This window comes from Poecilia latipinna, unplaced genomic scaffold, assembly GCF_001443285.1.
Source record: "Poecilia latipinna isolate Pla-1442-1.1 unplaced genomic scaffold, P_latipinna-1.0 Scaffold67, whole genome shotgun sequence".
NCBI classification, from domain to species: domain Eukaryota; kingdom Metazoa; phylum Chordata; class Actinopteri; order Cyprinodontiformes; family Poeciliidae; genus Poecilia; species Poecilia latipinna.
In genome coordinates, this window is record NW_015112683.1 from 167,974 (window position 1) to 187,546 (window position 19,573).

The 19,573-nt window shown below is 37.5% G+C and overlaps 3 protein-coding genes across 6 annotated transcripts in view; 1 reads left to right on the forward strand and 2 right to left on the reverse strand.

Annotated features, from left to right (window-relative positions):
- The window catches only part of gclc (glutamate-cysteine ligase, catalytic subunit), a 17,711-nt gene extending 14,395 nt beyond the window's left edge, over nucleotides 1-3,316 (reverse strand). Inside the window, exons 1-2 of the mRNA XM_015060264.1 lie at nucleotides 2,670-3,316; nucleotides 707-819 (exon numbers count right to left, since the gene is read on the reverse strand). Of these exons, the coding sequence (XP_014915750.1) occupies nucleotides 707-819; nucleotides 2,670-2,819 (263 nt within the window). The 5' untranslated portion in view covers nucleotides 2,820-3,316. The remainder of the gene's footprint in view (nucleotides 1-706; nucleotides 820-2,669) is intronic.
- Nucleotides 3,317-6,805: 3,489 nt separating this feature from the next.
- Nucleotides 6,806-10,086, reverse strand: klhl31 (kelch-like family member 31). The gene is made up of 3 exons (XM_015060273.1): nucleotides 9,981-10,086; nucleotides 7,827-9,027; nucleotides 6,806-7,755 (listed from the first exon to the last, which is right to left on the reverse strand). The coding sequence occupies exons 2-3, from the start codon at nucleotides 8,993-8,995 to the stop codon at nucleotides 7,023-7,025; spliced, it is 1,902 nt and encodes a 633-aa protein (XP_014915759.1). The 5' UTR covers nucleotides 8,996-9,027; nucleotides 9,981-10,086; the 3' UTR covers nucleotides 6,806-7,022.
- An 833-nt stretch (nucleotides 10,087-10,919) lies between these two features.
- eloal (elongin A, like) lies at nucleotides 10,920-18,287 on the forward strand. 4 transcript variants are annotated; one of them, XM_015060301.1, is made up of 11 exons: nucleotides 10,920-11,052; nucleotides 12,478-12,534; nucleotides 12,617-12,729; nucleotides 12,878-13,691; nucleotides 13,784-13,886; nucleotides 13,957-14,124; nucleotides 14,194-14,291; nucleotides 16,109-16,289; nucleotides 17,286-17,400; nucleotides 17,802-17,911; nucleotides 18,058-18,287. In XM_015060301.1, the coding sequence occupies exons 1-11, from the start codon at nucleotides 10,975-10,977 to the stop codon at nucleotides 18,117-18,119; spliced, it is 1,899 nt and encodes a 632-aa protein (XP_014915787.1). In that variant the 5' UTR covers nucleotides 10,920-10,974; the 3' UTR covers nucleotides 18,120-18,287. The 4 variants fall into 4 exon arrangements, with proteins under 4 accessions (XP_014915787.1, XP_014915796.1, XP_014915771.1 ...); XM_015060310.1 differs by having other exon boundaries at nucleotides 12,881-13,691; XM_015060285.1 differs by having other exon boundaries at nucleotides 10,921-11,052; nucleotides 12,800-13,691.
- Nucleotides 18,288-19,573: the final 1,286 nt, after the last annotated feature.

Sequence of the window (19,573 nt, forward strand, 5' to 3'; positions counted from 1 at the left end):
TTTATCATGACATTATGGAAAATAATGAACTTTATCACAATATTCTAATTTTATGACCAGCACCTGTATGTCCTCACCAGAACCAAAGCTGGGTCAGATGTCGGGTCAGGTAACACCTTTCCTCCTCAACACCACAAAAGTGTGAATTACAGAGTCACATTAACAAAAAGACGCCTACAGTAGCAGTGGCCTTTAATTTGATATGTTTTGATTTTAGAAGTATCTTAAACTAAAAAAAAAAAAATTCCCCCTTAAGGTAAATAAACAGCAGAAACAAACTGTTATTTTCATGTCTCGGATTTTAACCAACCGAGTCAAGTAAGTGTTTCTCTTATACCAGGTTTTTAAATAATGCCGTGAGGCTGTAGGCGATGTTTGCTACTGGTTATTTGCATAAATGCACGCCCAAGGGTGTACAGGTATGGGAACCATCTTCATTGCCAAAGCAAAATCATAAAAAAAGTGTTGATGAACACAACATCTGTTCAAATATGTTGAAATTCAAGATTTTCAACAGATCTTATCTTCCACTTCAGTTCCTAGTATCAACTTAGACATAATCAAAGCTCTGAATTTCTCCTTACGCTGGTGTTTACATGCTTTCACATGTACAACAAACGCCTCAGGAATCGTTTCATGACAGTGTTGTGAGTGAAGCTAATTAAAAAGAAGAGTGTGCATTAAGATCTCTGTACAGATGACTTACTTCGGGTTTGTATTTTCTCCCTGTTCTTGTAGAGTTTCCAAAACATCTCCACCATTCAGCACCAGCCGAACTTTCTCATCGTTGTCGTCCAGCTCCACCAGCATGTACTCAACCTAAACACACACACACACACACACACACACACACACACACTGAAAATTTACACGCAAACACAGCACGCCTCCTAATCCTAGCACTGGCTTTACGTTGAGCAGACTGGGAAGCCATCACATCAATTCCAATTCATCAGGAAGGTTTCCTTGACTTTGACTCTGCTGGGCTGTAATCCCCCGTCTGAAAGAGGGATTAATCTACAACAACAGCATTCCATGTCGATTCAAATTAAAGACTCAGCATTCAAGTTGAGGCACAGTGAAGTTTTGTTACTCGGTAAAAGGCTGGAAAAAAAACAAAAAGAGATAAAAACTTAAAAGAATTGGTAAAGCAAACAGGGCGCTGACGAGTCAAGCACATAAATCTTAAGTATTTTGTGTAGGAGGCACTGTGCCATCAATCACTCAGCAAAGAGGGGCTTTTTTTCTTACAAGAAGTATTGTCTGAGAATTAACAGTTACACACAGTGAAATGCTGAAGGGAGACATAGCTCATGAAAGCTGGACTTGCAATTGTTTGTGTTCAGGTCATGAGGAAGGCTGTTTGGACTTGCAGTAGATCAGGGCCTTAAATGCAGCATTATTCTAAGAATGTTTGTCGAATATTGTTCTTACATGGTGGAAATATACATGTCCTGTGTTTTCACGTGGCTGCGTTTCTCTACCTTCTGTATGCACTGACAGAGCTACTGCTACCATTAATGTTGTGTTATTAGCTGATCTTTAACAGAAAGTGCTCTTAAACCACCGCTCCATCTCATGCTGTTCCAGCTGGAGGATTCCCCCTGCAAGACATGTTTTTTTTTGTTTTTTTTTTTGGTTTTATAGGTGTTACGGTTCTTAACAAAAACAACAAAAAGCTTAAGTAAATCAGTAAACTAAAACAGAAATTTATATCTGCCTAGAAAAGCCTCATCTATGCATCTCTATTCAACCCCCAGTGAGTCGGGGCAGTTGGACGCTCCATCTCATGCTGTTCCAGCTGGAGGATTCCCCCTGTTAAAAGAGACACGTCCTTCCCCACTGTTATCACACGCTTGCCCAGGAGGACTAATTATTGACTTTATACAGTTGGCTGGGTTTCAAGACAGATGTATTTTTGAAGCTGAAGTGCACCTATTAGGCCTGTGTTAATATTTTTCTTATTTACATTGGATGTGCTTTCTTTTAATATGTAAAAAGACATATGACATGAGACAGTAGTTTGGAATCCAGTAGAGAATCCCAGGCAGGTTCTGCTGGAGGTTTCTTCCTGTTAAGGGAGAGTTTTCCTCTCCACTGTCATTGTAGCCATGCTCGGTATGAATGATAGCTGCAAAGTCGACAATAATGCCAGCAATTGTCTGCAGTTGGTACATGCTGCAAGTCCTTAGATAAAAAGACTCTCTCATTCTGATCTCTGTTCTACTGACTGGTGTACCACTAACCCAAAACTTGATCTGATCTTCAATAAATTAAACTAAATAAATACATTTAATTATTGAATATTTATTTGATCATATCTTCATGTGGTAGACTCCCATGTCTTGTTAAACACTTTTAGATAACCTTTGTTTTGAAATTGGCACCATTTAAACAGACAAAAAAAGAAAAACAAAAAAACAACAAAAAACAAACATATTAAACAACCTAAATGCAAACATTATGGAAAAAAATAAGTTTTTATAAAAAGTAATCAAACAAATGTAATAGTTTAACTTTACTGCACGTAAATAGCAAAGTTATTTACTATTTATATGCATCCGCATACTAGAAACATTCAAGAATGCGGATGAATCAGTAAGGGGGCCTTATTGCATCATGCCTCACTGATCAAAAGCATTGAACATTATTTAAAGTCATGTTTTTACCTCGTCTCCCCACTTCAACACATCTCTCTGACGATCCTTGACCTTATTGTAGATGTTGAGGAACTGGATGATGCCATGCTTTCGGATGTGGTCGGCATACTTCTTTGTTTCTTCCCAGTTCAGGGGAGATCCTTGCGACAGTAACCCCATGGCACAGACGGACAATCGACCAGAGTGTCCTGCTGGCTGCTTATTAACTGCGAACTGTACGCCAAACGTTAGCTACCTAGCTAGTTGGTCCAACTTGCGGAGATCTAGCATGAAGTCTCAGTCCAAATAAGCGGTACAGTCTTGGTCCCACGGGATGAAGCAGGTAGCTCACAAGAAGAGTCTGTTGATGCTGGTTAAGCAGCGTGCCTGTTCGGTAACCTTAACTGGGTATCCAAGTACAGACAGGCCAGCCCCTGCTCATCACCTGCTAATTTCTGGTTAGCTCGGCCGAGCACAGTCAATAGTTGGGGACAAACTGGACCAGCTCGTCGGTGTCACGTAACGTCTGTTTGGTTGACGGCTACGCTCTGACACTGTTTCTCCTAAGCTCCGTTACAAGGTGAGCCGTTGAACTTCGCCGTTGCCGAAACAGACTGCCGCTCCACGCAGAGTTACTCTGTTAAACATATGAACGCCCTCCTGGATTTACACACGTGACGCCTTTGGGAGGAGCGAAGCTACATCATCATGACTCAGCATCCTTTCAGCTAAGCTCCTCCTGCCGACCTGTCAATCAGAGGGTAAGAGACAACGATTGCATTTAGAAATAAATATTATTTAATAATAATAATAATAATAATAATAATAATAATAATAATAATAATAATAATAATAATAATAATAATAATAATAATAATAATTCAGTAATCATTACTGATATAAGTTTGTTATAAAAGTATTACTGATTGCACTTTAAAAATTAGGTAACTTTATGTTATTAAAGGTAAAGTTTAAACAGTAATGATTTCTTGGTTAATGTCAAGTTGTCATAACAAAGACATTTTGAATAATGTCAACTTTGTATTAAAAATGTCATAATTTACCGAATGACGCTTTATGACAACAGTCATAAATATTCATGAAGGCTTATTGATGTTTATGACAGGTGTTATGTCATGTTAATGAAAGTGTCATGACAGTCTTATTCAACCCCCTTCAAATAAAGTGTTACCAGTTCAGTGTTTTTCAACCCTGATCCTTCAAGGATGTGGGGCGGCATTTTTTAGATGTTTCTCTGACTGGACACACCTGATTTCAGCTGATGGCTGATTAACAGACCTTGGCTGAACTGTAATCATCTGAATCAAGTGTGTTAAAGCAGAGAGACATCTAAAACCCGCAGGCCAGTGTGTCTTGAAGACAGGGTTGGAAATCATTGGCATACTTTATAGAAATGTCTTCAGTTTCATAAAAACAAAACTGCACTGAATTGTTTTAGTAACTATCATGTACGCTGTGGTGTAACAGTTACTGAAAGCTTGTTGTTATGTTTGAGGTATTCAGGAACAACTTATAGGTCAGAGGTTGAGGTACAATATTACCATTTTCAGACTCTTGATGATCCACATAAAAACAAACAAGTTTTTTTTTAAAACATTTTTGAAGACGTAAAAATATAAAAATATTTTGGAATCCCAAAACATTCAGTGGGCTAAAGTACAGCCTTGCAACACAGTGTACAGACGGATGTTTTCAAGCCTTTATTTTGTTAATAAGGTCTTTCTATAATAAATTAATAATGATTTATAGTAATTTAAGATTAGAATGTTACATCAGACCATTAACACTCTTTTAAAAGCAGAACATACTTTCTAATTTATTGAATATTACTGTAATTGAGTGTGTACTTATAAATTGGACCTCGCATAGACAAAGAAAATCTGTGTGAATGAAACACAGACCCAAGTGCTGTTGGCTGGTATTCGATGAAGTTAATTGTTGTACGATTTCCACGTTGTAAAAACACTTCAAAGGCACATTTGAAAAAACCCAGAATAAATATCTCAGTCATGCCCACGGAGTAAATTTTTCACATGCATTCCGTACTACAGGTTATCAACAGAATTAAGACTTTATCAAGCCAGTGTTTATGTACAATGAGTAAAAATACAGAACAAAGAACAATGAAAAACAATTTCACATAAAAAATCTTTAAAGTTTAGGACACAAAATTAGGTCTCTTGTGTCCTTTAACCTGCTTATATTTATATAAAAATCATATTTTTATGTGTTTTCCTTTGTGTTTTACTGTTGAGTGCAGTACAGTAGCAATAAGTTGCTTAGTCATATGACTCTGACCTCCTAGAAGTGAATGAGTCATGTTAATGACCAGAATGTCAAAGGTGACAGCGTTTCATAAATACTTGAATGCACCATTAATCTAAGAAAAAAACCATGTCCAATAATGACACAGTAACTTCTATGGAATGGTGTGTTGACAGCAACTTCATGGTTCGGTGTTGAGCATTTTTTCTTTTGTCTTCATTCACACCCATCCCAAATATGGATGCAGTTTAACTTGCAGTGTTGTGATTAATATGAGCTACTTATCCTCTGTTTTTTTTTTTTTTTGTTTTGTTTTTTTTGTTTTAATGCAAACACCCACACAGGAAACAGGAGAATCTAAGAGCTTACCATATTTCACATTATACTCAATAACAATCTTATTGAGACTCCAAAGTTCTGGGTAAATGAATACTGCAAAAAAATTTACACCAAACATTTTTTTTCCCCAATAATCTCAAGCGCAGCATGAAACATTTAAAAACAACACAATGGAGGCCCTTGGCATAGATGCCGCACCTGTGCAGCCCGTATCACATTTCATCTAAAGTCAAAGATTATGTAAAGCAGCGACATGTTTCCGCTGGCTAGTTTGTAAAAGGTGTTCAATAATGGGAGTGCCTCTTGGTGATCAGTTTTGTGCAGCTCATTCATGACTAAGGGCAACTTTTACACACATTCAGATAGAGTATAATTGTACATGCATGACATGACCTGTTATTGTATTCTTCTGAAAGCTTTGAGTCAGTACAAACAGGAGTGGGTGTGCAAGTCATGCTCTGGTTACAAGGCTAATGCAATATTTAAGCAGGGGAAATGTGCTCTAATGACGTAGAACTAATACATCAATGACCACTAAATAAATGTTGTGCTGTGAATAAGTGTTTTTTTTTTCAACTTTTACCTTATGTTCTTACCTTTTTTCTTCCTGTGTTCTTAAATGATATGAGTTTCTAGTAGCTTGATTAGGATTCTAAATGGCATATTTCAAATTAAAGGTCCTAGTCAATTTTAAATTCAAATTCAAACATGCTTTGTTAATCTCATAGGAAAATTAAATGTTGCAGCAATTAAGAAGACCAGCCTAACATGCTGGTCGTTTTTAAGTTTTTTTTTGTTTTGCTCCACAATAAGACCTTGGATACCTGGACACCCTCGAAATATAATAAAAATAGCTGAAAAAATAATTTTACAAACTGTTCCTTTGTGATAAAACACAGTTCGCAGAGAAGATAACAAGTTGTCACTTTAATTTAAAAACAAACATAAAACATAAAGACATGAGCAGTCAGGAAATTTATGACCTTCAGGACAAGCTCAGGCTCTGAACTTTGTTGCTGTCTTGGATTTTTCTTTGTATTTTTAAAAATAAATAATTCCCATCGGAACCCATTTATGAACCCAGTCACCTACTTTCAGCACAGACCCTGTTTGAATTGTACCAGCAGTTATTAAAACAGAAAATGCATACAGCTTAGGTGTGCTGCATGCTGCAACTGAAATGCTAATTGAATAATTAATTAATTGAATACGCTGAAGCACTGATCACAAGCACCTACTCCTGGTAGGTGTCATCACACTCATTCCTTCTGCAGCTTCTTATCCTATTCAAGTACAGTATGAGAAGATCACAGTAGCAAATTGCATTATAACCTTGATCAACTTTGTTCTCATGTTTCTTTCAACGTATCATGTTTTTAGATGAAATTTGCCTTAGTTTAATTGTAGCGGGTGAAGTAAAAATATTCCAGTTGAATTGGCCCCTTTAAAAATTAGTTTAAATTTTTAAACTAATTTAAAAATGTAAATTTTTAAATTAAATTTTTAAAGGGGCCAATTTAAATTGGCCCCTTTAAAAATTAGTTATGCGATATTATGTTTTGTATCATTTTAAAATATTTTGCATCAAAAAAGCAAAGTGTAGCAGTAATGAAATAGTTTCTAAACATGTGGTAAACCTTGCATTTTTGCTAAACTTTAGTTAAATAAAGAAACATGATGTCCATTTGGTACCAAGAATGCAACAGACAAAGTGGAGATCTGATCAACTGAACTATATCATTGTTGAGCTCTAAACCCTTATATACTGACTGGTGCAGATGAAACTGAACTGGCTCTGGATTCTCGTGTTTTCCTTGTAGGTATGGTGACGACACAGCATGAAATGCCAACTGTAGCTTCCGGCAACTCGTCATCTTCAGTCCACTCATTGAGATCAGGGTTGTAAACCTGGATGCACTTCTTGTACTTCTTCTCACCCTCGTTCCAGCCCCCCAGGAGATAGATCTTGTTGTTCAAAATGGAAATGCCAGCGGTGCTTACCCCTGTGCGAAGGGGTGCACAGTAGCTCCACTGGCCACTGTGTGGGTTGTAAGATTCAACAACGAGGACATCAACTCTCTCTCCTCGCCCTCCAAGCTGGCTGCCGCCAAAAACATAGGCTCGATCTCCAATAGTAGCAGCACAGTGCCACCCTCTGGGAGTGCTCAGACTGCTTTTGTCCTGCCAGGTGTCGGTGGAGGGGTCATAGGCGCACACAGCCCTGGAGTAGGCATTGTTGATGTAGCCTCCTGATACTAGGATCTTACCATCAGTAACAGAGCTGGCATGACAGCAGCGTGGCACCTCCATGGCAGCTTTCATCTGCCACTGATTAGAGGAGGGTACATAGCACTCCATGGAGGCCTGGACACCATCAGCATTTCGACCGCCAATAGCAAACAGGAGGCCGTTGAAGGTATTGAGGCTGAAGTGGGTGCGTCTTTGGATCATGTTGTTCAAGTGAATCCAGGTGTTAAAGCGGGGGTCATACCTAAACAATGACAAGCAATAAGTCACCACAGAAAAGTGACGGAAAATAAACTCAAACAGAGTAGCTGGTACCTGCAGAAGTTGCTAACAGCATGTTTTGCCTGGTTCCTTGCATCATTCTGGTCCTCACCACCTGCTATGTACAGGAAGCCATCCAATACTGCCACACACTGGTTAAAACTCTTTGCTGGCATTTCCGTCAACTTATTCCAAACTTTATCTTCATCTCTGTAGAGCACATCTTTGCTGAGAGATTTCTCCGTCAAAGCAGGACGTCCTCCAACTGTGAGAATCACCTTGAGGCCACCGCGTACCTTTGTTCTACGTGACTGGAGGATGTTCTGCTGATACGGGAGGAGATGGTAATTCATGGCATCAACAAGTAACCGGTGGCATTCAGCGTCTTGCATCATCCTAGGAACACTCTGGACATGATTAACAAGGTCTTGAGCAGAGATTGTTCCGAAGCGGATGAGAGTTAGGAGATCTGCTGCGTACTTTAGCCTTTTCTCGTCAAAGTCCAACCATTTCATGGCAATCTGGAAGGCTGTGACTTCAGAGGGCAGCTGCAAGGAATCATCAGAGAGAAATTCACTGATCTGCTCATATGTCAGCTTCAGGAACTGCTCCATTTCAGAAAACTCAATGAAGTTCTCCCGCATGAACTTTTGAGCTGCTTCCTTTGTTTCTTTAAGGTCATAGGCATCGGCAATATTGGCCACATACATGCAGTTCTCTACACTGAGTTCCTGCATGAGGAAATCACTACACATTTTTACCAGGGTGTTGATCTGAAGCAACCTGGCTGCAGCAATCGTGCTGCCGATACTGTAAAGGGATAAGGTAAGCTTTCCTGAGTAGGCATATGTAATTGCAGTCGCCAGACCAACTGGTGAGAGATCGTTCAGGTCAATCTTCTGAAGGCTCGAATCCTTCTTCAAGATATTTCTAATGTACTCACTGCAAGAGACCATGACAACCTTGTGGACATCAAATGTTGTTGATTTGGTGGTGACAGTGAGGTCACAGAGGAAGCTTTCTTGTCGCATGTTGTTCAAACCCTCCAGAAGATTTGGTGCGTACACAGAATCTGTAACTTCAGTTGAGATGCAGCTGAAGCCATTTCCTCCCTCAATCAGAGTGTTTAGTCCATTAATCTTGTTAATGGGACTGTTTTCCACCATAATGTCATTTATGTCTCCTTTACTCTTCTTGGTCATCTTATTCTTTTTGGGTGCCATGGTTGTAGCAGTGGAACACAGCCCGTATCCTTCTGAAAATATGGACACATGTCAGAGTTTAGCAGAAAATCATTTCAGAGATTAAGAAAAATGCAGAAATCATTCTGTGATGCAGGAAATGAGGTGTAACAAACTCTAATCAACATTGCAATTGCAGGCATAAAGTACACATTTCTGACCAGCTAAACCTCATAGAAGAACCATTACTCTGTGGCAGAACCCTCAGGGTCAAAACATTCACTCTTAAAGACACCAAAGTCATGAGTGAAGGTTCACCTGGCCCTGAAACCTCTTGTGATGTTTTAAAACAGTCAAAAGAAACCTCAAAAGATATTGACCCAATCTCAGTGGCAATACAAACAATTATTTCTATACTTTAAATTGTAGGAGCTATTTCAGGTGGCAAGGAACCAACATAACCAATATTAGGTTGGTAGTGGTTGTTAATTTTTTGTCCTGTTTACTTTACACTAATCTGTCCTTTCAAAGCTCTACATTTCTTACTTATTTTTCTAAAAATTGAAATGAATTTTGATAAAACCATTCCTTGACACCTTAACATGAGTGCAACCAGTTTATTCTGCAAAGCAGGAGTATTTCAACATGCCCCCCATGCATCTGTCGCAGTTTATCAGTAGCAAGTCCAGGAATAGCATTGCTGGGTGCCTCTCTCATGACCCTCCTTTTATAGTCTTTAGGACTTGAGCAGCAGGCCTCCCTCGTGTCCTCTGGCAATTCAAACTGAAACTAAAAAAACTCTGTTGTATCCTTTTACTCATCATAAACATTTTAGATTATCCTAAATAAGTCTGCACCCTCTACATGTGAATAAAATCTCTTCACAGCATCGCATACTCAGTTGACTTAATACTTGCAGTATTCTGTACAGAGCCCTATAATATATATTCAGCAATAAAACACTCCCTTTTCTCAGCTGCATTTTCAATGTCATTATCACGATAAAGGGTTGTGAAGCTCAACTTACCTGAGAATGGAATTGAGGCCAAAGAAGAAGGAACCTGTGCCTCCAGTTACTGGAGCAGGAGAGAGAGAGAGACCAGCTTTCACCTCCACAGAAAGACATGGGGTAAACTCCTCCTCCATAGAACTGAGTGCCAATCAACAACTGTATGGCAGTAAGCAGGGACCAGAGATTCTCCTCAACAAATAGTTCCCCACGGTAGTCTCCATTTATTATGACAAAACACTGTGAAACCAGTCAGTTAGGAAAGTTAAATCACTGGGTAACAACAATCACCACCATTCTGTAATCTGTGAAAGCACCTATTCCATCACTCCCTTCCTCTGCCTTGGGGCAGATGCTGTGAATTTCTTTAGGAACAAAGGATATAAAACATTATTCTCTCTACAATAACTACCTTGAACAAAAAAATAGCCCTCAATGTGACTTTGAAAACAATTTTGATTTGGCGAACTTGTCCTTCATAGAATTCTGTCTTCAGATAGGAAGAACAATTTTCACCCAACATCAGTGTCTTGCCTCACATTTGACAGGATATTCTAAATCTACAAGAAGTAACAGATTCCTAGAAGCCTAAATCTTGTGGAAAGACTTTTCTAAAGAATTGAAGCTTTCGTGGTCGCAAAGTGTTGACCGACTTCATACTCAATACTTAATCTTGTGAATTAAGAATTTATTGTTTTTAAATTTAGAGTTATAATTAACCTTTAAGTTAATTTAATGTATAGATAAGAGATCATCGTTGTTTTAGTCCCTGTTGTTCATGTGACCCCTTTAGTACTTTATCTAGAATTTAAAAAAAATAAAAAAAAATAAAAAAACAGAAGAAAATACAAGAACTTATTCTCACAACTCCATTAAACAACACAAATGTTGTTTGATCTAATTTATTATCTCGAGTAGGGGTTGCGTTTTCTCGGTCCCGCCCATTATATTACTGTCATCAATGGGCGCGCGCTGCCCGGTGTGCGCAAGAGGCTGCACGTGAACCGTCGTGATGGCCAGAAGCTCAGATGTGGTGAAGAGAATCATGCGGTTCAAACTTCAGCTGTCAGACAAAGCAGAACCTACAACGGTAGATTTGATTTCTTTATTTATTGAAGTCCGCACATAAAACCGACAAAGCAGGGGGGGAATAGTTTAAATTTAGATTTTTCTTTTATAGCAGCCGATACAACCCTCTATTTAAGACCTCCAATTATCCTAATACACTAGAAAAGTTCCCAACCACTCGATTTAATCTCATAATGTTTGCCGTATTTAACATTAAATTTAAAAACATAAATTACTGAGAGTGTATTCCAAGAAAGTGACTTAAAAGTGTTTTCTGTTCATCTTTAGGGCTAACGTGGTAGAAGCTGAGAACATGCTCAAGTCTTAAAACGTATAGCTGTAAGAGTCCGTCCTGTTTATATGGGAAAGCCTCAGGCTAAAACTGGCATCTCACCCATCTGCTCAACTTATTGCTGTTGTCCGTCATCAGAGAAGGTGGGGGCGCTGTGCAGGCAGTTGTAACGCTGCATTTAAATATTGGACGAATTTTCACTGAAAGCACTTTAAATGCAGACATGAAATGGAAATCGCATTAGTTTTTAAAGACATGAAGCCAGAAACCATTTATAGATTAGGGAGCGAGATTAGTGGGTGTGAGTATCCATACATAGATCTGCTCTAAATGCACAGTCAGCAGCTGTGTTGACCCCAACCCAGCACTGCCTTATTTGGTGCTTCAACTGTAAGTTTCAGTGCAGTCATCTACCTATTGGCCGGCTTATTCATAAAATACATTTTATAGCCAACAATAATTGTATGTTTCTCACCAGAAATGTGAAGGAAAAAAAGGTGGTAGTTTAATTTCTGTTTTCAAAATGAGAGGTATACAACTTAAACTGGCACCTTTTCTTCTTGTGCTCAATAAAGTAGAAAAATTTTAATACAACATAAGATGAACGCACTTCAAAAATTCTGGTGAGTTTAGAAAAAATACAAGTCATTATACTGAATGGATTCCATGATTCCTTACAAACATAAATTATATTTATAAATATGCATGAAGATTATGTGGAATATATATATATATATATATATATATATATATATATATATATATATATATATCAACAAAAATGTCCCACAGGTGATCTATTTGCAAACATTTATGATATTAAAGAAAAACAATAACTTTTTAATTTTAGTTTGATGTAATTTTATTTTTTTAAAGTAATAAAAATCAAATAAATTGCCCCTTTTCTTATATGTTGAGATCCTTTCACACCTCAGGTGTCAGCAAAGTATTTGCTTCACCCCTCAATGTCACTGCTCATAAATGGTTGAATTGCTCACAAATACAAATGTGCAAATAACTACATGAAAAAGAAAATGGGATTGTGTTTCATTCTGCACTTTCATTTTAAAACGACTTTCCTTACTGATTTTTCTTATAGAACAGCAACTTTCAAAAACATGAACTCACCCAATATGTCTCCTATTCTTCTTTCAGGTTCTAAAGATTTTGCAGAAACTAAAGGATCTGGATATCACACTAGATATTCTTTCTGTAAGTTTGTATGCTATAGAACAAGTACAGATATTTTAAAAATTTTACTGTATGCTCTAATGAGTTTTGAAATTCACAATAGGAAACTGGAATTGGCAAAACGGTTAACTCCCTGCGGAGACACAAACAAGCGGGGGAATTTGCCAAGTTGCTAGTTAAAGGCTGGAAAAAACTGATTCCAAAGGAATCCACAAGGTAATTTATTTAATTTTTGATTGTAAAATTTGCTTGAATATTCCTGAATTGATTTTTGCACTTTATGCAGCCATGGTGATGATGTAGCATGGTTGGATAGTGTTTCTGTTAAAAACAAAGAGGATGACCAAAGCTGTTCTGATTATGGGAGTCCGCAGAATGACGATAACAATAACTGCCCTACATCTAATCATGAGGATCAATATACTTCAGATGAACAGGCCCACAAAATGCTGAGTAAGAAAGAAGAGTTGGAAGAGCAGAAAAGGAAACTCAGTGTGGACAAGAACAATAAAAAGCGTCGAGAAGAAAGCAAGACACAACTTTGGAAGGACATTTCAAAAAGCAGAGCTGAAATACAAGAGGACAAGATGGACAACAATGTTGCCTCCAAGATGAGGAAACAAAACAATGATAACATGCATGGAAACAAATCCTTTGAGGGTTCTTATAAAAAATCCAAATCTGAGTCTAGGGAAAAGTTGAAAGGAACCCCTGACGGAGAACGAGAATCAAACACAAAATCAAAGCCATCAAAAGAATCAATGAAAAACAGAGAGATCTTTTCATCCAGTGACAAGCACTCAAAAACATTAAAATGGGCCAAAGAGGACAGACATCTGGAGATGTCGAGGAGCTCAGAGACTCGAAACAGAAAAAGGAAAAAAACAGACTATGAAAAGCATGACAATCTAAAACCCCATCCAGATCCTGAAAGAGAGAAATATTCAAAACACAAAAAGGCCAAAATGGGGCACCAAGATGCAGAGAGTAATGGTGATGAGGAGGAACCCTCCATGTCTTTTGAATCTTACTTGAACTATGATGTGAATGTGGAGAAGAAAAAAGAACATTCAGGAGTGAAGAAAGCTCCGAAAATGGTCAAGACTGCGTCAAAAGAGCCAAAATCAAAGCATCCAGGGACCAAGCCTCTGAAATCATCTGCTTCTTTTCCAGAACAGGTATACCTGATATTTAAAACTTTATGTGTAAACTGGATGCCATAGTTATTGTTGTTTTATTTTTTTTGTAACAATTCTTAAAAATATGCCAGAAGACACAGGAATCTTTAATGCATTTGATGGATGTCCCATTACCCGCCACTCTCCCAGAACTGGAAAAGTCTTCACACAATGACTACTACTTCGAAAAGAAAGGTAATACTTGTTAGAAATTACATCTGTAATCTCTCTTTTAATTTTTCTTGATATATTTTCTTTATTGAAGTTGATAAGGAGCCGGATTCTTGTGATGTTTCGGAGGAGTCTGTAGTCTTCACTGGTCAGCGACTGAATAAGAAGATGCAAGTGTACTCTGGTGCAAAAACCCTTTTCCTCCCGACTATGATGAGCTTGTTTCAACAGTGTATACGCACACTCCAGAACAACCTCAACTGTGAGTAGTGTCTGAAAGCTTTTGCAAGGTATTTGGATTTTACATTTAGAAGCATGCATCTCTTTTCAGTGCTCTACGAGACCGGTGGAGTCCCATTTGAACTTCTTGAGCCAGTACTGGAGAGGTGTACACCAGAGCAGCTGCTGCGAATAGAGGAATACAACCCAGTAAGAACGTTATTCAATACTTTTTCGATTAATACCAGCACAATATTTAGAATGAAAGTGATGGTCAGCTGATGACTTCTATCAAGCTTGTGGATGTGTTATAGTGACAGAGCTCTCATATTTAAAACTTTGTCTTTGTGCTTACATTGAGCTATATAAATTTACCCCAAAATTTTCTTTACCTCTCTCATTGTGTAACTCTTAAGCTACATAACTAAACCTATAGTACGTTTTATTATTTTGAGCCAAAATAAGACAACAGGAATATATTTGGACCAGTTGATGTCCTGTTTGGTGTTTAAGAGCCCTGTCTGCCGTCCTTCCAACTTCTAGTCCTGCGCTGGGGTAGATCACTTCCCCAACTAAGAAAAAAAACGTTAAAGTTCTGTCAGACAATGGAACGTATGGTGGCTACATGTGGGCAAATTCTGTGCTTCCTTGTCACAAACAGGTTTGTAGAAATAATAATCACACCCATTTTTTCCCACAATTAGTAAAAATAGTGTCCTTGGTGTTTTATGGTGATTGAGTAACTGTCTTGGACAGGACAGGACAGGACAGGACAGGACCGACCTACTAGGTGTGCACAAGACCTATTTACTCAAACAGGACAAAACAGCGATAAAACTACTACTGTTGAAATTGCTGCAGCTCTTCAGAGTATGACATTGATAGAAAGGTTTTGTTGCCTATAATTTATATCTGTGTGTAAGAGCCTTACATTTGTTGATCTTAACACTCCAGACTGCTAAGATTTAAAAGAATGCCCTCTTGTAAATATAATTTAAAAACTAGAAATTTGTTTCCTATGATATGAAATTATTCTCACTCAAAATACTCTTAATCCTTTTAAAATGTAAATATTCCAATATTTTAGCTAGTTTAAGTAGATATCACAAATCTTTAAGCTTGATGTAAAATTTCAGAGTGGTTCAACTCATGAGCTACCTCTTGCAATTATATATATATATATATACACAACTGCAATGTTTAACTTAACTTAGAAAAGTATTTTTCACTAATAGTTTTAAGAGCACATCAGATATCAACTGATTGAAGGCTCTGAATCAAACCCCTTAAGGATAATGTAATGGCGTTAGACAGCCACTAAGTGTCGTACTTGAGCAGCAGGGGAAAGTAAATCTGAAGTAGCTCACAGATCAAACTAGCCAAATTCAAACAGATCAGTCTGAAGTCTGGTCTGATTATTGTTACTGTAGAAATATTAAGAATACATAATTTAGGTGCAGTATGACTCAGAACTTGGATTACCTCAATAAGCTTACTTGCATAAACCAAAAGCTTTGTTGCAGATTAATTTTCCATTAATCAATTATTACAGATTATTTTACTGGCTCCCATGAGCACAACATTCAGGGATGTGTTGAATTTAATCAAAGCTTAGTTCTACACTTTCCTTTGCACACTTGTATTGTACGTGCCATTTTACTGCCCACATATGATACTCTTATGACTTTATAGTCTGTCTGTAGATAAGCAATATCTACATACCATTTGTCATGTTTGTCAAGATGCTTAGCTTACTGGAGCATTGCTTTTTCTGAGATAATCATTCCATCTACCATCACAAAACCTCCCGCATTCATTCTTGAACTGCTTTCTTATGTGAAAAACAATTTAACGTTGCATGCCAGCTTGCAAATCACTTTCCCATACATCACATGTTTGCAAGCAATTCTCACTTTGGTTGTTTAATTTATCTTAAATTTTCTTTGTTCAAGTTATATACTCACTGTATGCACTGTTTTGGAATGCTTGAATGATTATGAGTTGACTTTTTCTTCTTCTTCCAACAGATATACATCGGAGTGACGGACCATTTATGGGGAAAACACTGCCAGAGGGATTTCAAAGACTGCAAACTTCAGGAATATGAGTCATGGAAAGAGATGTATATCAGACTGTCTGAGGAGAGGGAGAGGAAGCTCAAAAGACTGACAAAAACGATTGTCTCGGCACAATCTCAGAAGCCGAAGGGTGGGTTCTCTGCTCTGAAAACAGCTCTTCGCTTTCTTAAAGGACGAGTTTAATTTCATGATTGCACAATTTTGTAATGAGATGTTCACTTGGCGCAGGACTCTGGATTTATCTTTCAGACAGATTATTTTCCTCATTTTTGAGAAAATCTAAATCTACACAATCTCTGGGAATCTAGCAAGATCCTGAGCATGGCTAAAGTAGTTAAAAGCTCTTCGGGTTGTCTTTGATGTTTGGCAAAAACTGAATCAGAAAAAAAAGTGGGATTATGATCAATCTGACTGTTCATGTTGGCAAGATGAACTTGCGCCCTCATCTGGTCTTGTGATATTCCTAGTTTTAAAACCTTAATATTTCTCTCACTTTAGATGTAAGCAGGCTTCGATGAGTCAGTTTTCTTGAAACCATTTCCTAAAACACATCTGCCTTACTTGAATGGCATGACATGTTCGCTCACATTTTAAAGGATTCCTAAGAGTGAGTAATGTGCCTCTGTTTTGAGACATTTTACAGCCAAGGAAACTGGGAAGACATGGATTACGATTGACAGTCGGAAGTGAACTATATATTAAAAAGTTACTGTACTACATTTATTTCATGGGAAGTTTAGACATTAATTATAGCACCAGAGATGGTTAAAAACAGTCATGTCTTAAGAGGGAATATTTGACCAATTGACTTAATTAACTTTTTTTAATATCTAGGTGAAATTATACTACTACAATTAAAAAAAAAAAGTTTTTACTCAACATCTACATGGCAAAATACAAATACAATTTTTTTATTTAACTAAGCAACCAGACCATTTTAATAGTGGCATTTGTTTGAGAAAGACAATCACAAGACTATAAGTAAAAACTCACACTAAATAATTGGTCGTATCAAGTAAAAACTATTTTAAATAGTTAAATATCACATAACATAATTAAAGTGCTATTTTAGATGTTCTTTTTAATGGCCTTCCAGTCACCATGCCCTGTTTTTTGCCCCTTTCAGGACGGCAGGTGAAGATGGCATTTATCCACACCGTTGCTAAGCCGCCAAGAGATGTGCGAATTCAGCAGGAAATTCATGGAACTGCTATGCACCAGCCTCATCAGCTCAAGTGCAGGTGGATGCCACCCACATACTAAATTTAAGGCTGTTTCTCAGTTGCTTGTCATGTCTTTGTATCTAATAGACTTTATCCATGACTTTCTGATGCAGCATTGTGCATGCTCTTATCTTTGACAAAACATGTACGCCTGGCTCTTCCACATAAAAGCACAAAGTGATCACTAGAAAACAGCAGCTTGTAAGGGTCAGACTCGTGTGATAACGGTGAAGGGAATGCTTTTTGAGTGATGCTAAACAAACAAGAACTTGGGAGTGTGTGCCAGACAAATGGGTTTCTTCTGCTCGGAGGCAGTTTTAAGGCTTTTGTTGTTTAGCACTGCTTTAATCAGCACTCTTATTTTCTTTTTAAATATGTATATGAATCATCTAAACCTACATATTTTTGCATGTTTACAGTAATAAACATCAGGAGAACCCAATGAGGTCCAGTTGCAATGAGCCCTACAGGTCTAGCAGCACCAGCGGCTCTGGCGGAAGCAACAACCAAGATCCTCGGAAAAAAATAAGTGAGCTGAGTGTTTGTGACTTGATAGCAATTTCTCAGATAAATGTTGCTACTTTTTTCCTGCAGTCAAATGAGAAAATGTAATAGATAAGCATAATACTAAATGTCAAATTCCTGCTCTGTAATCCATTTTTGTCATTTTCACAGAAGTTGCTCCAATGATGGCAAAATCCTTAAAGGCCTTTAAGAAACAGTTGGGACGGAGATGAACTCTAAGATGTTTCTGTTTACAGGTTGCATATGAAGAATTATGTGCATTATCATTAACTTCAAATTATATTGTGTCTTTACTGTGATATACTGAAATTAAAGCTATTGGCATCCTTTTCTGTTTGATCTCAATGAAATAAAACTGAGAATGAACTCTGCAAATTGAACCAGTTTCATATCGTCTTTAATGGGGGTGCCACATGGCTCAGCGGTATAACAGATGTACCATATAGAGGCTGCAGTTCTCAATGCAGTTGTCCCTGGTTTAATTCCTGACCGTGGACCATTTGCTGCACTTTCTTTTCTGTCTTCCCTACTTCCTTTCCGTTTACTGTTAAATAAAGGCCACCACAAAAACCTTTTAAGTCTTGAATGCTTCGATCTAAAACGGCCAACTGGGATGTGGCTCCCCCTAGAGGATTTATTTCTCTCAAACTTTTTAAGCTGGAAAACTGACGTTTTAGTGAATGATCAGTTGTAGATATGTCACACTTCTACCCAGTAGCAACTTGAACAATAGGAAAAATGTCCTTATGACTTGTCATGACTTGTCATCTGTAGGAGGTCTGTTGTTGTGTGGGCCACAAAATGCTTCATCTTTTTTCTGCATGAACACACATTTGAACAATTGGGAGCATTTGCATATTTTCAATTGAACACATTTTAGTTATTTGTGATGAAACAAACCCATTGCACCTCACATAAACATGATCTGTGATGATTTGCACTAAATTATGCAATAGAGATTACTCTAGAGTTTAATACGGTTTGATGGAACTGAGGTCAACTTTTGACCTGGGAAGAAGGAAGAAATTACGGATAAAAAACAGGGTGGATTTTCATCAGCATATATCCAGATCTGTTAGTCTGTAGGAACGCTTTTAGCATGATTTATTCGTGGAGGTACTTTATCAGAGGATGGTTTTTGAGGAAACTCAAAATGGCTTCCTCAAAAACTTTTGAGGAAACTAATGCACATCTAATCACCTTTTTCCAAAGTGGTAAAAGCAAGCAGTTACCAGAAAAATTTGATTTTGACACAACACATTTGTACAGTCCATGTACATGATCACTTGCAGACATTTCTTTTAAAAGTTTATTTTTATATAAATGCTGAGCTATGAATCAATTAATAAAAGGAACCTCAGCTCAAAGAATGAACAAGATAGTTGAAAATATGAAATTGCCTTATTTCCAACTATTTAAACAAATGGCTTAAGTGAGGTCTTCTGTTGAAACAAAACTTGGTCAAACTTTAAATTTAATTTCGATACAAGTTACTAGAAATTTGTTGCAACATGTCTCCCCTTTTCAAAAATGCTATTTTAAGCTTGTCAAACTCTTGCCCTTTTCAATTTTTAGACACAACACCAACTGGGAACAACTTGTGCTTTTTGCAGGACTCTAGCTGCTCACGACTAAAGACGACAAATGAAATGAAGCATTGAAATGA